Source organism: Salvelinus fontinalis, chromosome 39 (assembly GCF_029448725.1).
Source record: "Salvelinus fontinalis isolate EN_2023a chromosome 39, ASM2944872v1, whole genome shotgun sequence".
Lineage (NCBI taxonomy): Eukaryota > Metazoa > Chordata > Actinopteri > Salmoniformes > Salmonidae > Salvelinus > Salvelinus fontinalis.
Window position 1 is genome coordinate 704435 of NC_074703.1, and position 18365 is coordinate 722799.

Here is an 18365-nt window from a genome sequence, read left to right on the forward strand (position 1 = left end):
CCCAGTAGGACTAGAAACCATTCCTGTTGTTCCTCTGTCTCCCGGTAGGACTAGAAACCATTCCCGTTGTTCCTCTGTCTCCCAGTAGAGGACTAGAAACCATTCCTGTTGTTCCTCTGTCTCCCAGTAGGACTAAAACAGGTAATTTTGGAGTCACTTTTATTGTAAATAAGAATAGAATACGTTTCTGAACTCTTGGACATTAATGTGGATGCTACCATGGTTACGGGTTATCCAGAATGAATCCACATTTTAATGTAGAAGTGTTTAGGAACATTATATTCTTATTTAAGGTAAAAGTGACTCCAAAATGATCTTTATTTACTGTTCTATTGGCTACAAAATAATCTGAAATACAACCAAAACAAACAGCAAATACATCCCAGTTTGTAGAGTCACAAGCTTGATGTAATCAATGTGTTCCAGGAATATGAGACCAAATACATCACTTTTTACTACTTTAATATACACAAGTGAATTTGTCCCAATACTTTTCGTCCCTTAAAATAGGAAGACTATGTACAAAAAGTTCTGTAATTTCTAAACGGTTTACCCGATGTGGATGAAAATACCCTCAAATTAAAGTTGACAGTCTGCACTTTAACCTCATAGTCATTGTATCATTTCAAATCCAAAATTCTGGGGTACAGAGACAAAACAACAAAATATTTGTCACTGTCCCAATACTTTTGGAGCTCACTGTATATGGCATCATTTGAACATATTTACAGACCTTACAGTTCTGAGGAATATAACTGACCAGTGTCGGGGGAGTCTGTAGTGGTACGGACAGAAACAGTGTCGGGGGAGTCTGTAGTGGTACGGACAGAAACAGTGTCGGGGGAGTCTGTAGTGGTACGGACAGAAACAGTGGAGGGGTCTGTAGCGGTACGGACAGAAACAGTGGAGGGGTCTGTAGTGGTACGGACAGAAACAGTGGAGGAGTCTGTAGTGGTACGGACAGAAACAGTGGAGGAGTCTGTAGTGGTACGGACAGAAACAGTGGAGGAGTCTGTAGTGGTACGGACAGAAACAGTGGAGGAGTCTGTAGTGGTACGGACAGAAACAGTGGAGGGGTCTGTAGTGGTACGGACAGAAACAGTGGAGTCTGTAGCGGTACGGACAGAAACAGTGGAGGGGTCTGTAGCGGTACGGACAGAAACAGTGGAGGGGTCTGTAGCGGTACGGACAGAAACAGTGGAGGGGTCTGTAGTGGTACGGACAGAAACAGTGGAGTCTGTAGCGGTACGGACAGAAACAGTGGAGGGGTCTGTAGCGGTACGGACAGAAACAGTGGAGTCTGTAGCGGTACGGACAGAAACAGTGGAGGGGTCTGTAGCGGTACGGACAGAAACAGTGGAGGGGTCTGTAGCGGTACGGACAGAAACAGTGGAGGGGTCTGTAGTGGTACGGACAGAAACAGGGTCGGGGGAGTCTGTAGTGGTACGGACAGAAACAGTGTCGGGGGAGTCTGTAGTGGTACGGACAGAAACAGTGGAGGGGTCTGTAGTGGTACGGACAGAAACAGTGGAGGGGGAGTCTGTAGCGGTACGGACAGAAACAGTGGAGGGGTCTGTAGTGGTACGGACAGAAACAGTGGAGGGGTCTGTAGCGGTGCGGACAGAAACAGTGGAGCGGTCTGTAGCGGTACGGACAGAAACAGTGGAGGGGGAGTCTGTAGCGGTACGGACAGAAACAGTGGAGGGGGAGTCTGTAGCGGTACGGACAGAAACAGTGGAGGGGGAGTCTGTAGCGGTACGGACAGAAACAGTGGAGGGGTCTGTAGCGGTACGGACAGAAACAGTGGAGGGGTCTGTAGCGGTACGGACAGAAACAGTGTCGGGGTCTGTAGCGGTACGGACAGAAACAGTGTCGTGGTCTGTAGCGGTAAGGACAGAAACAGTGGAGGGGGAGTCTAGTGGTACGGACAGAAACAGTGTCGGGGGAGTCTGTAGCGGTACGGACAGAAACAGTGGAGGGGTCTGTAGCGGTAAGGACAGAAACAGTGTCGGGGGAGTCTGTAGCGGTACGGACAGAAACAGTGTCGGGGGAGTCTGTAGCGGTACGGACAGAAACAGTGGAGGGGTCTGTAGCGGTACGGACAGAAACAGTGGAGGGGTCTGTAGCGGTACGGACAGAAACAGTGGAGGGGGAGTCTGTAGCGGTACGGACAGAAACAGTGGAGGGGGAGTCTGTAGCGGTACGGACAGAAACAGTGGAGGGGGAGTCTGTAGCGGTACGGACAGAAACAGTGGAGGGGTCTGTAGCGGTAAGGACAGAAACAGTGGAGGGGGAGTCTGTAGCGGTACGGACAGAAACAGTGGAGGGGGAGTCTGTAGCGGTACGGACAGAAACAGTGGAGGGGGAGTCTGTAGCGGTACGGACAGAAACAGTGTCGGGGGAGTCTGTAGCGGTACGGACAGAAACAGTGTCGGGGGAGTCTGTAGCGGTACGGACAGAAACAGTGTCGGGGGAGTCTGTAGCGGTACGGACAGAAACAGTGGAGGGGGAGTCTGTAGCGGTACGGACAGAAACAGTGGAGGGGGAGTCTGTAGCGGTACGGACAGAAACAGTGTCGGGGGAGTCTGTAGCGGTACGGACAGAAACAGTGGAGGGGGAGTCTTTAGCGGTACGGACAGAAACAGTGTCGGGGGAGTCTGTAGCGGTACGGACAGAAACAGTGTCGGGGGAGTCTGTAGCGGTACGGACAGAAACAGTGTCGGGGGAGTCTGTAGCGGTACGGACAGAAACAGTGGAGGGGGAGTCTGTAGCGGTACGGACAGAAACAGTGTCGGGGGAGTCTGTAGCGGTACGGACAGAAACAGTGTCGGGGGAGTCTGTAGCGGTACGGACAGAAACAGTGGAGGGGTCTGTAGCGGTACGGACAGAAACAGTGGAGGGGGAGTCTGTAGCGGTACGGACAGAAACAGTGGAGGAGTCTGTAGCGGTACGGACAGAAACAGTGGAGCGGTCTGTAGCGGTACGGACAGAAACAGTGGAGGGGTCTGTAGCGGTACGGACAGAAACAGTGGAGGGGTCAAGGAGACTGAGGGCCTTTAACTGAATATCTTCTGATGTGCTGCCAGGGCTGTTAGGTCAGAGATTATGACTGTTAGGTCAGAGATTAGGGCTGTTGGGTCAGAGATTAGGGGCTGTTGGGTCAGAGATTATGGCTGTTGGGTCAGAGATTAGGGCTGTTGGGTCAGAGATTAGGGCTGTTGGGTCAGAGATTAGGGCTGTTGGGTCAGAGATTAGGTCAGAGATTAGGGCTGTTGGGTCAGAGATTAGGGCTGTTGGGTCAGAGATTAGGGCTGTTGGGTCAGAGATTAGGGCTGTTGGGTCAGAGATCTTGTGTTTGTAATTCCAGAGGGTTTCTTGTTGATTATAACTCTGTTTTCAGCAGCATTTTATTGCTATCTATCTACAGGAAGTATTTAGTTACTTTACAGAAATAAATCTACAATTTAATTTCCGTTAAAACCTGGTTGGATAATCTCTACACAGTCAGACTAATCACACAGACACTACGCTCTCACGCACACAGCTAACCTGTCAATCACATAATTCAACCGTATCCATTGGCCAGCCTCTGATGCATTTTCCAATCTGTCAAAAAGTTTCCATGGTTTTGTAACAAATAATCGCTAGTAGTTTTTTGTTATGCGGTTGTTACATTTCTGGGTGTTTGTCCAATAAACTAACGGTATTCTGAAATCACTGCCTGGTTCGTGGTGTTTATTCAGTGTGTTTTAAAATGTACTGAGATCTGACCACAGTCATAGTTCAACATGTTACCCCAGAGGTCACTAACCCTGGTCCTAGAGAGGGGTGCAGGGGTTTGTTCCAGCACAGCACTAACTCAAACAGGAACACTGACAGATCAAGGTTGATTAGTCCAGGTATTCCCAAACTGGGGTACGGGGCGCCGTCGGGGGTACGCCACATAAAAATGTCATTCACATTTAACAAACAGTCCATTTTATAGTTTCCAACGCGGTGAGGTTTTTTTCTCGCCTGAGTCGCCTCGTTTCACTGTCAAAAATACAATGAAACCATCTAGTGTTCAGCGAAATAACACAATGTCAAATACAGGTAGCCTAGTCAAATAATTAACATCCAATCACATTAACCGTTACTCTCTCGCGGGAAACTTTCACTCTTGCTTAGACATTTAGAAACAAAACATGACAATTTGATAAATAAGCCTCAGGAGTTTGAGCGAGAATCAAGACGACTTTCGAGTAGTAAGACATGTATAAAAGCAACAGATACCATTAATAAGACGGGGCTAGAAGCATCTTATATGGTGAGCTACCGAGGTGGCTAGGACAGGCAAACCCCATACTACTGTGGAGGACTGGCTAGGACAGGCAAGCCCCATACTACTGTGGAGGACTGGCTAGGACAGGCAAACCCCATACTACTGTGGAGGACTGGCTAGGACAGGCAAGCCCCATACTACTGTGGAGGACTGGCTAGGACAGGCAAGCCCCATACTATTGTGGAGGACTGGCTAGGACAGGCAAACCCCATACTACTGTGGAGGACTGGCTAGGACAGGCAAACCCCATACTACTGTGGAGGACTGGCTAGGACAGGCAAACCCCATACTACTGTGGAGGACTGGCTAGGACAGGCAAACCCCATACTATACTGAGGGGGTACAGCTGGAGTGTGCTGACCCTGGTGCTAGAGGGGGTACAGCTGGAGTGTGCTGACCCTGGTGCTAGAGGGGGTACAGCTGGAGTGTGCTGACCCTGGTGCTAGAGGAGGTACAGCTGGAGTGTGCTGACCCTGGTGCTAGAGGGGGTACAGCTGGAGTGTGCTGATCCTGGTGCTAGAGGGGGTACAGCTGGAGTGTGCTGACCCTGGTGCTAGAGGGGGTACAGCTGGAGTGCGCTGACCCTGGTGCTAGAGGAGGTACAGCTGGAGTGTGCTGACCCTGGTGCTAGAGGGGGTACAGCTGGAGTGTGCTGACCCTGGTGCTTGAGGGGGTACAGCTGGAGTGCGCTGACTCTGGTGCTAGAGGGGGTACAGCTGGAGTGCGCTGACCCTGGTGCTACAGGGGGTACAGCTGGAGTGCGCTGACCCTGGTGCTAGAGGAGGTACAGCTGGAGTGCGCTGACCCTGGTGCTAGAGGGGGTACAGCTGGAGTGCGCTGACCCTGGTGCTAGAGGGGGTACAGCTGGAGTGTGCTGACCCTGGTGCTAGATGGGGTACACAACTGGAGTGTGCTGACCCTGGTGCTAGATGGGGTACGCTAACCCTGGTGCTAGAGGGGGTACACAGCTGGAGTGTGCTGACCCTGGTGCTAGAGGGGGTACAGCTGGAGGTTTAATGTTTGAAGGGGTACGGGACTATAAACAGTTTGGGAACCACTGGATTAGTAGAATCAGGTGTGTTGGAGCTGGGCTCGAACTAAAGTCTGACACGGAGCAGGGTTGGTGGAGAGGACCTCTGCTGCCCTCTACTGGTCCTAGTGGAGAACCTCAGTCAGAGCAGGGTTGGTGGAGAGGACCTCTGCTGCCCTCTACTGGTCCTAGTGGAGAACCTCAGTCAGAGCAGGGTTGGTGGAGAGGACCTCTGCTGCCCTCTACTGGTCCTAGTGGAGAACCTCAGTCAGAGCAGGAAATCATGAGGAACAGCTCCTAGCCCCGTTTATACCTGGTTCTAACTTGCGTTCTTTGTCCTGATTGTGCCCATATTTTTAGACCGGGGTAGACAATCAAAAGCCACATTGTGATCTGATCATCCTGTCCACCTCTGGAGGAGGTCCATCCTGTCCACACATCTTTAGACCGATCTGGACAGAGACCATTCACCTCTGGAGGTAGTCACACATCTTTAGACCGATCTGGACAGAGAGACCATTCACCTCTGGAGATAGTTACACATCTTTAGACCGATCTGGACAGAGACCATTCACCTCTGGAGATAGTTACACATCTTTAGACCGATCTGGACAGAGACCATTCACCTCTGGAGATAGTTACACAACTTTAGACCGATCTGGACAGAGAGACCATTCACCTCTGGAGGTAGTTACACAACTTTAGACCGATCTGGACAGAGAGACCATTCACCTCTGGAGATAGTTACACATCTTTAGACCGATCTGGACAGAGAGACCATTCACCTCTGGAGATAGTTACACATCTTTAGACCGATCTGGACAGAGAGACCATTCACCTCTGGAGATAGTCACATCTTTAGACCGATCTGGACAGAGAGACCATTCACCTCTGGAGATAGTTACACATCTTTAGACCGATCTGGACAGAGACCATTCACCTCTGGAGGTAGTTACACATCTTTAGACCGATCTGGACAGAGACCATTCACCTCTGGAGATAGTCACATCTTTAGACCGATCTGGACAGAGAGACCATTCACCTCTGGAGGTAGTTACACATCTTTAGACCGATCTGGACAGAGACCATTCACCTCTGGAGGTAGTCACACATCTTTAGACCGATCTGGACAGAGAGACCATTCACCTCTGGAGGTAGTTACACATCTTTAGACCGATCTGGACAGAGACCATTCACCTCTGGAGATAGTTACACATCTTTAGACCGATCTGGACAGAGACCATTCACCTCTGGAGATAGTTACACATCTTTAGACCGATCTGGACAGAGACCATTCACCTCTGGAGATAGTCACATCTTTAGACCGATCTGGACAGAGAGACCATTCACCTCTGGAGGTAGTTACACATCTTTAGACCGATCTGGACAGAGACCATTCACCTCTGGAGGTAGTCACACATCTTTAGACCGATCTGGACAGAGACCATTCACCTCTGGAGATAGTTACACAACTTTAGACCGATCTGGACAGAGACCATTCACCTCTGGAGGTAGTTACACAACTTTAGACCGATCTGGACAGAGACCATTCACCTCTGGAGGTAGTTACACATCTTTAGACCGATCTGGACAGAGACCATTCACCTCTGGAGATAGTCACATCTTTAGACCGATCTGGACAGAGAGACCATTCACCTCTGGAGGTAGTTACACATCTTTAGACCGATCTGGACAGAGACCATTCACCTCTGGAGGTAGTTACACATCTTTAGACCGATCTGGACAGAGACCATTCACCTCTGGAGATAGTTACACATCTTTAGACCGATCTGGACAGAGAGACCATTCACCTCTGGAGGTAGTTACACATCTTTAGACCGATCTGGACAGAGACCATTCACCTCTGGAGGTAGTCACATCTTTAGACCGATCTGGACAGAGAGACCATTCACCTCTGGAGATAGTTACACATCTTTAGACCGATCTGGACAGAGACCATTCACCTCTGGAGGTAGTTGCACATCTTTAGACCGATCTGGACAGAGACCATTCACCTCTGGAGGTAGTCACATCTTTAGACCGATCTGGACAGAGAGACCATTCACCTCTGGAGATAGTCACATCTTTAGACCGATCTGGACAGAGAGACCATTCACCTCTGGAGGTAGTCACATCTTTAGACCGATCTGGACAGAGAGACCATTCACCTCTGGAGATAGTTACACATCTTTAGACCGATCTGGACAGAGACCATTCACCTCTGGAGGTAGTTACACATCTTTAGACCGATCTGGACAGAGACCATTCACTTCTGGAGGTAGTCACATCTTTAGACCGATCTGGACAGAGAGACCATTCACCTCTGGAGATAGTTACACATCTTTAGACCGATCTGGACAGAGAGACCATTCACCTCTGGAGGTAGTCACATCTTTAGACCGATCTGGACAGAGAGACCATTCACCTCTGGAGGTAGTCACACCATCTTTAGACCGATCTGGACAGAGACCATTCACCTCTGGAGATAGTCACACATCTTTAGACCGATCTGGACAGAGAGACCATTCACCTCTGGAGATAGTCACACATCTTTAGACCGATCTGGACAGAGAGACCATTCACCTCTGGAGATAGTTACACATCTTTAGACCGATCTGGACAGAGACCATTCACCTCTGGAGATAGTCACATCTTTAGACCGATCTGGACAGAGACCATTCACCTCTGGAGGTAGTTACACATGTTTAGACCGATCTAGACAGAGAGACCATTCACCTCTGGAGATAGTTACACATCTTTAGACCGATCTGGACAGAGAGACCATTCACCTCTGGAGATAGTCACACATCTTTAGACCGATCTGGACAGAGACCATTCACCTCTGGAGGTAGTCACACCATCTTTAGACCGATCTGGACAGAGAGACCATTCACCTCTGGAGGTAGTTACACATCTTTAGACCGATCTGGACAGAGACCATTCACCTCTGGAGGTAGTTACACATCTTTAGACCGATCTGGACAGAGACCATTCACCTCTGGAGGTAGTCACACATCTTTAGACCGATCTGGACAGAGACCATTCACCTCTGGAGGTAGTTACACATCTTTAGACCGATCTGGACAGAGACCATTCACCTCTGGAGATAGTCACATCTTTAGACCGATCTGGACAGAGACCATTCACCTCTGGAGATAGTTACACATCTTTAGACCGATCTGGACAGAGAGACCATTCACCTCTGGAGGTAGTTACACATCTTTAGACCGATCTGGACAGAGAGGCCATTCACCTCTGGAGATAGTCACATCTTTAGACCGATCTGGACAGAGAGACCATTCACCTCTGGAGATAGTTACACATCTTTAGACCGATCTGGACAGAGACCATTCACCTCTGGAGGTAGTTACACATCTTTAGACCGATCTGGACAGAGAGACCATTCACCTCTGGAGGTAGTTACACATCTTTAGACCGATCTGGACAGAGAAACCATTCACCTCTGGAGGTAGTTACACATCTTTAGACCGATCTGGACAGAGAGACCATTCACCTCTGGAGATAGTCACACATCTTTAGACCGATCTGGACAGAGAGACCATTCACCTCTGGAGGTAGTCACATCTTTAGACCGATCTGGACAGAGAGACCATTCACCTCTGGAGATAGTTACACATCTTTAGACCGATCTGGACAGAGACCATTCACCTCTGGAGATAGTTACACATCTTTAGACCGATCTGGACAGAGAGACCATTCACCTCTGGAGGTAGTCACATCTTTAGACCGATCTGGACAGAGAGACCATTCACCTCTGGAGATAGTCACACATCTTTAGACCGATCTGGACAGAGAGACCATTCACCTCTGGAGATAGTCACATCTTTAGACCGATCTGGACAGAGAGACCATTCACCTCTGGAGATAGTTACACATCTTTAGACCGATCTGGACAGAGACCATTCACCTCTGGAGGTAGTCACATCTTTAGACTGATCTGGACAGAGACCATTCACCTCTGGAGGTAGTTACACATCTTTAGACCGATCTGGACAGAGACCATTCACCTCTGGAGATAGTCACACATCTTTAGACCGATCTGGACAGAGAGACCATTCACCTCTGGAGATAGTTACACATCTTTAGACCGATCTGGACAGAGAGACCATTCACCTCTGGAGATAGTCACACATCTTTAGACCGATCTGGACAGAGACCATTCACCTCTGGAGGTAGTTACACATCTTTAGACCGATCTGGACAGAGAGACCATTCACCTCTGGAGATAGTTACACATCTTTAGACCGATCTGGACAGAGACCATTCACCTCTGGAGATAGTCACATCTTTAGACCGATCTGGACAGAGAGACCATTCACCTCTGGAGATAGTCACACATCTTTAGACCGATCTGGACAGAGACCATTCACCTCTGGAGGTAGTTACACATCTTTAGACCGATCTGGACAGAGACCATTCACCTCTGGAGATAGTTACACATCTTTAGACCGATCTGGACAGAGACCATTCACCTCTGGAGGTAGTTACACATCTTTAGACCGATCTGGACAGAGACCATTCACCTCTGGAGGTAGTTACACATCTTTAGACCGATCTGGACAGAGAGACCATTCACCTCTGGAGGTAGTCACATCTTTAGACCGATCTGGACAGAGAGACCATTCACCTCTGGAGATAGTTACACATCTTTAGACCGATCTGGACAGAGAGACCATTCACCTCTGGAGGTAGTTACACATCTTTAGACCGATCTGGACAGAGACCATTCACCTCTGGAGGTAGTTACACATCTTTAGACCGATCTGGACAGAGACCATTCACCTCTGGAGATAGTCACATCTTTAGACCGATCTGGACAGAGAGACCATTCACCTCTGGAGGTAGTCACATCTTTAGACCGATCTGGACAGAGAGACCATTCACCTCTGGAGGTAGTCACATCTTTAGACCGATCTGGACAGAGAGACCATTCAAAACATTACCCAGCCCTCTAAAATCATTGACAGGTGACACCATTGACTGTCTTCAGATCAACGGAGCCCGCTATTAGAACAGTATTAAAGACTATTACAGAGAGAGATGCTTTATGAGTCCACAGAACAGTATTAAAGACTATTACAGAGAGAGATGCTTTATGAGTCCACAGAACAGTATTAAAGACTATTACAGAGAGATGCTTTATGAGTCCACAGAACAGTATTAAAGACTATTACAGAGATGTGCTTTATGAGTCCACAGAACAGTATTAAAGACTATTACAGAGAGATGCTTTATGAGTCCACAGAACAGTATTAAAGACTATTACAGAGAGATGCTTTATGAGTCCACAGAACAGTATTAAAGACTATTACAGAGAGATGCTTTATGAGTCCACAGAACAGTATTAAAGACTATTACAGAGAGATGTGCTTTATGAGTCCACAGAACAGTATTAAAGACTATTACAGAGAGAGATGCTTTATGAGTCCACAGAACAGTATTAAAGACTATTACAGAGAGATGCTTTATGAGTCCACAGAACAGTATTAAAGACTATTACAGAGACAGATGCTTTATGAGTCCACAGAACAGTATTAAAGACTATTACAGAGATGTGCTTTGAGTCCACAGAACAGTATTAAAGACTATTACAGAGAGATGCTTTATGAGTCCACAGATCAGTATTAAAGACTATTACAGAGATGTGCTTTGAGTCCACAGAACAGTATTAAAGACTATTACAGAGAGATGCTTTATGAGTCCACAGAACAGTATTAAAGACTATTACAGAGAGATGCTTTATGAGTCCACAGAACAGTATTAAAGACTATTACAGAGAGATGCTTTATGAGTCCACAGAACAGTATTAAAGACTATTACAGAGACAGATGCTTTATGAGTCCACAGAACAGTATTAAAGACTATTACAGAGAGATGCTTTATGAGTCCACAGAACAGTATTAAAGACTATTACAGAGAGATGCTTTATGAGTCCACAGAACAGTATTAAAGACTATTACAGAGAGATGCTTTATGAGTCCACAGAACAGTATTAAAGACTATTACAGAGAGATGCTTTATGAGTCCATAGAACAGTATTAAAGACTATTACAGAGAGATGCTTTATGAGTCCACAGAACAGTATTAAAGACTATTACAGAGATGTGCTTTATGAGTCCACAGAACAGTATTAAAGACTATTACAGAGAGATGCTTTGAGTCCACAGATCAGTATTAAAGACTATTACAGAGATGTGCTTTGAGTCCACAGAACAGTATTAAAGACTATTACAGAGAGATGTGCTTTATGAGTCCACAGAACAGTATTAAAGACTATTACAGAGATGTGCTTTATTAGTCCACAGAACAGTATTAAAGACTATTACAGAGAGATGCTTTATGAGTCCACAGAACAGTATTAAAGACTATTACAGAGAGAGATGCTTTATGAGTCCACAGATCAGTATTAAAGACTATTACAGAGAGATGCTTTATGAGTCCACAGAACAGTATTAAAGACTATTACAGAGAGATGCTTTATGAGTCCACAGAACAGCATTAAAGACTATTACAGAGAGATGCTTTATGAGTCCACAGAACAGTATTAAAGACTATTACAGAGAGATGCTTTATGAGTCCACAGAACAGTATTAAAGACTATTACAGAGACAGATGCTTTATGAGTCCACAGATCAGTATTAAAGACTATTACAGAGAGATGCTTTATGAGTCCACAGAACAGTATTAAAGACTATTACAGAGAGATGCTTTATGAGTCCACAGAACAGTATTAAAGACTATTACAGAGAGATGCTTTATGAGTCCACAGAACAGTATTAAAGACTATTACAGAGAGATGCTTTGAGTCCACAGAACAGTATTAAAGACTATTACAGAGAGATGCTTTGAGTCCCCAGAACAGTATTAAAGACTATTACAGAGAGATGCTTTATGAGTCCACAGAACAGTATTAAAGATTATTACAGAGAGATGCTTTATGAGTCCACAGAACAGTATTAAAGACTATTACAGAGAGATGCTTTGAGTCCACAGAACAGTATTAAAGACTATTACAGAGAGATGCTTTATGAGTCCCCAGAACAGTATTAAAGACTATTACAGAGAGATGCTTTATGAGTCCACAGAACAGTATTAAAGACTATTACAGAGAGATGCTTTATGAGTCCACAGAACAGTATTAAAGACTATTACAGAGAGATGCTTTATGAGTCCCCAGAACAGCATTAAAGACTATTACAGAGAGAGACGCTCTGAGTCCACAGAACAGTAACATTGTGATATTAGTGGTGTCCTTTATTAAGTGGTCTTTCAGATTAGTTACGGCAAGAGATAACGATGGTACGATCATTTAAAACATCCTTCCTTATTGTCTGTTGGATGAAACACATTCCTGGGGTCTGAGGAGACAGGGACCACACTACTAACTACAGCTGGGTTAGACAGACCCCTACAACAGACTAGTTACAACAGAATCTGGTTCCTGTATGGGTCTGAGGAGACAGGGACCACACTACTAACTACAGCTGGGTTAGACAGACCCCTACAACAGACTAGTTACAACAGAATCTGGCCCCTGTATGGGTCTGAGGAGACAGGGACCACACTACTAACTACAGCTGGGTTAGACAGACCCCTACAACAGACTAGTTACAACAGAATCTGGTTCCTGTATGGGTCTGAGGAGACTAACTACAGCTGGGTTAGACAGACCCCTACAACAGACTAGTTACAACAGAATCTGGCCCCTGTATGGGTCTGAGGAGACACTGTGGAACCAACTGATCTGTATTAAAAAGGTCCCAGATCTACAGAACTCTGTCCGTATGGAGTGAAAAGGATACCTGGTTGTGATTGGCAGTAGAGCCAGGGCTTCACCCCCAGGCCTAGTATGAGAGGCCTGCTGCAGTCTCTGGACACGTCACAGTCAGTTAACTTCCTCCCTTCACCCCTTCCTCCCAGCCACCCCCAGGCATAGTATGAGAGGCCTGCGGCAGAAGTTAGTGGTTAGCTCCAGTCCTCCAGGACAGGAAGGAAGGGCAGGTCGGTGTTACCCAGGTAGAGTCTCCCCTGGTGGGGGAACACGTCGCTGACGGCCCAGGTCAGGCTGCCTGTAGGGTCATGGAGACTCCCCACCACCTCCCCTTCCCCGTCCAACTCCAACACCAGGCCGTATCTAGGCAACAGCATGTTGTACCAGCTCAGAGGAACCACCTGGGAGAAAACAGAACACAAGCTCCGGGTTTTAACATGTCACTTTACCATAGAAATACACCGGACAAAACATTAGGAACACCTTCCTGGGTCCTGGGGGGGGGGGGGGGGGGGGGGGGGGGGGGTGGACTGAGTGGACAAAACATTAGGAACACCTTCCTCATATTGAGTTGCTCCTCCCCTTTTGCCCTCAGAACAGCCTCGTCGGGTCATGGACTCTACAAGGTGTCGAACGCGTTCCACAGGGAAGCTGGCCCATGTTGACTCCAATGCTTCCCACAGCTGTGTCAAGAGCGTTCCACAGGGAAGCTGGCCCATGTTGACTCCAATGCTTCCCACAGCTGTGTCAAGAGCGTTCCACAGGGAAGCTGGCCCATGTTGACTCCAATGCTTCCCACAGCTGTGTCAAGAGCGTTCCACAGGGAAGCTGGCCCATGTTGACTCCAATGCTTCCCACAGTTGTGTCAAGAGCGTTCCACAGGGAAGCTGGCCCATGTTGACTCCAATGCTTCCCACAGTTGTGTCAAGAGCGTTCCACAGGGAAGCTGGCCCATGTTGACTCCAATGCTTCCCACAGTTGTGTCAAGAGCGTTCCACAGGGAAGCTGGCCCATGTTGACTCCAATGCTTCCCACAGTTGTGTCAAGAGCGTTCCACAGAGAAGCTGGCCCATGTTGACTCCAATGCTTCCCACAGTTGTGTCAAGAGCGTTCCACAGGGAAGCTGGCCCATGTTGACTCCAATGCTTCCCACAGTTGTGTCAAGAGCGTTCCACAGGGAAGCTGGCCCATGTTGACTCCAATGCTTCCCACAGCTGTGTCAAGAGCGTTCCACAGAGAAGCTGGCCCATGTTGACTCCAATGCTTCCCACAGTTGTCAAGTTGGCTGGATGTCCTTTGGGTGGTCGACCATTCTTGATACACACGGGAAACTATTGAGCATGTAAAACCCAGCAGCGTTGCAGTTCTTGACACAAACCGGTTCGCCTGGCACCTACTACCACACCCCGTTCAAAGGCACATAAATATTTTGGCACATTCTCAAATGTCTCAAGGATTAAAAATCCTTCTTTAACCCGTCTCCTCTCCTTAATCTACACTGATTGAAGTGGATTTAACAAGTGACATCGACAAGGATTCATAGTTTTCACCTGGATTCACCTGGTCAGTCTGTCCTGGAAAGAGCAGGTGTTCTTAATGTTTTGTCCACTCAGTGTATATTCCTGGAATCAACCACCCCAACACAGGATACAAGCTTAAATTAACTATATAACTAGATATAACTATATATAACTATATATGACTAGATATAACTATATATAACTATTTATAACTAGATATAACTAGATATAACTATACAACTATATAACTATATAACTAGATATGACTAGATATGACTAGATATGACTAGATATGACTATATATGACTAGATATAACTAGATATAACTATATAACTATATATAACTATATAACTATACAACTATACAACTATATAACTAGATATGACTAGATATGACTAGATATGACTATATATGACTAGATATGACTAGATATAACTAGATATAACTATATAACTATATATAACTATATATAACTATATAACTAGATATGACTATACATAACTATATAACTATATAACTATATAACTATATATAACTATATAACTAGATATGACTATATATAACTATATAACTATATAACTATATATAACTAGATGACTATATATAACTATATAACTAGATATAACTATATAACTAGATATAACTAGATATAACTATATAACTATATATAACTATATAACTATTTATAACTAGATATAACTATATAACTATATATAACTATATAACTAGATATAACTATATATAACTATATAACTAGATATGACTATATAACTATATAACTATATATAACTATATAACTAGATATAACTATATATAACTATATAACTATATATAACTATATAACTAGATATAACTATATAACTATATATAACTATATAACTAGATATAACTATATATAACTATATAACTAGATATGACTATATAACTATATAACTATATAACTAGATATAACTAGATGACTATATATAACTATATAACTAGATATAACTATATAACTATATAACTATATACAACTATATATAACTATATAACTATATATAACTATATAACTATATATAAATATATAACTATATATAACTATATAACTATATATAAATATATAACTATATATAACTATATATAACTATATAACTAGATATAACTATATAACTATATAACTATATATAACTAGATATGACTATATAACTATATATAACTATATAACTAGATATAACTATATAACTATATAACTATATATAACTAGATAACTATATATAACTAGATATAACTATATATAACTATATATAACTATATAACTATATATAACTATATAACTAGATATAACTATATAACTATATAACTAGATATAACTAGATATAACTATATAACTAGATATAACTATATAACTATATACAACTATATATAACTATATAACTAGATATGACTATATATACCTATATAACTATATAACTATATAACTATATATAACTAGATATAACTATATATGACTATATAACTATATATGACTATATAACTATATATGACTATATAACTATATATGACTATATAACTACATATGACTATATAACTATATATAACTATATAACTATATATAACTATATATAACTATATATAACTATATATAACTATATAACTATATATAACTATATAACTATATATAACTATATATAACTAGATATAACTATATAACTATATATAACTATATATAACTATATATAACTAGATTTAAAACTATATATGACTATATAACTATATATAACTATATATGACTATATAACTATATAACTATTTATAACTAGATATAACTAGATTTAAAACTATATATGACTATATAACTATATATAACTATATATGACTATATAACTATATAACTATTTATAACTAGATATAACTATATATAACTATATAACTATATATAACTAGATATAACTATATATAACTAGATATAAAACTATATATAACTATATATGACTATATAACTATATAACTATATAACTATATAACTAGATATAACTATATAACTATATATGACTAGACATAACTATATATAACTATATATAACTAGATTTAACTAGATTTAACTAGATTTAACTAGATTTAACTAGATATAACTAGATATAAAACTATATATAACTATATATGACTATATAACTATATATAACTATATATAACTAGATATAACTATATAACTATATATAACTATATAACTATATATAACTATATAACTATATAACTATATATAACTATATATAACTATATATAACTATATATGACTATATATGACTATATATGACTATATAACTAGATATAACTATATAACTATATAACTAGATATGACTATATATAACTATATATAACTATATAACTAGATATAACTATATAACTATATACAACTATATACAACTAGATATAACTAGATATAACTAGATATAACTAGATATAACTAGATATAACTAGATGACTATATATGACTATATATAACTATATAACTATATAACTATATATAACTAGATATGACTATATATAACTAGATATAACTAGATAACTATATAACTAGATATAACTATATATAACTATATATAACTATATAACTATATATAACTATATAACTATATAACTATATATAACTAGATATGACTATATATAACTATATATAACTAGATAACTATATAACTAGATATAACTATATAACTATATATAACTAGATAACTATATAACTCTACATAACTTTATATAACTAGATATAACTAGATATAACTATATAACTAGATATAACTATATAGAACTATATATAACTATATAACTAGATGACTATATATAACTATATATAACTATATAACTAGATATAACTAGATATGACTATATATAACTATATAACTAGATATGACTATATATAACTATATAACTATATATAACTAGATATAAAACTATATATAACTATATATGACTATATAACTATATATGACTATATAACTATATATAACTATATATAACTATATAACTAGATATAACTAGATATGAATATATATAACTATATAACTATATATAACTAGATATAAAACTATATATAACTATATATGACTATATAACTATATCACTATATAACTATATATAACTAGATGACTATATATAACTATATGTAACTAGATGACTAGATATAACTATATAACTATATAACTATATAACTAGATATAACTATATAACTATATATAACTATATAACTATATAACTATACAACTAGATATAACTATATAACTAGATATAATTATATAACTATATATAACTATATAACTATATAACTAGATGACTATATATAACTATATATAACTAGATGACTAGATATAACTATATAACTATATAACTAGATATAACTATATAACTATATATAGCTACATAACTATATAACTAGATGACTATATATAACTATATAACTAGATATAACTAGATGACTAGATATAACTACATAACTATATAACTAGATATAACTATATAACTATATATAACTATATATAACTATATAACTAGATATAACTATATAACTATATATAACTATATATAACTAGATGACTATATATAACTATATAACTATATATAACTAGATATAACTATATAACTAGATATAACTAGATATAACTAGATATAACTAGATGACTATATATAACTATATATAACTAGATAACTATATAACTAGATATAACTCT

At 41.3% G+C, this 18365-nt stretch overlaps 1 protein-coding gene across 1 annotated transcript in view; it reads right to left on the minus strand.

Moving 5' to 3' along the window:
* Window positions 1-11851: 11851 nt before the first annotated feature.
* Window positions 11852-18365, minus strand: part of zgc:194209 (uncharacterized protein LOC570908 homolog) — a 60238-nt gene continuing 53724 nt past the window's right edge. Inside the window, exon 9 of the mRNA XM_055905592.1 lies at window positions 11852-13544. Within this exon, the coding sequence (XP_055761567.1) occupies window positions 13338-13544 (207 nt within the window). The 3' untranslated portion in view covers window positions 11852-13337. The remainder of the gene's footprint in view (window positions 13545-18365) is intronic.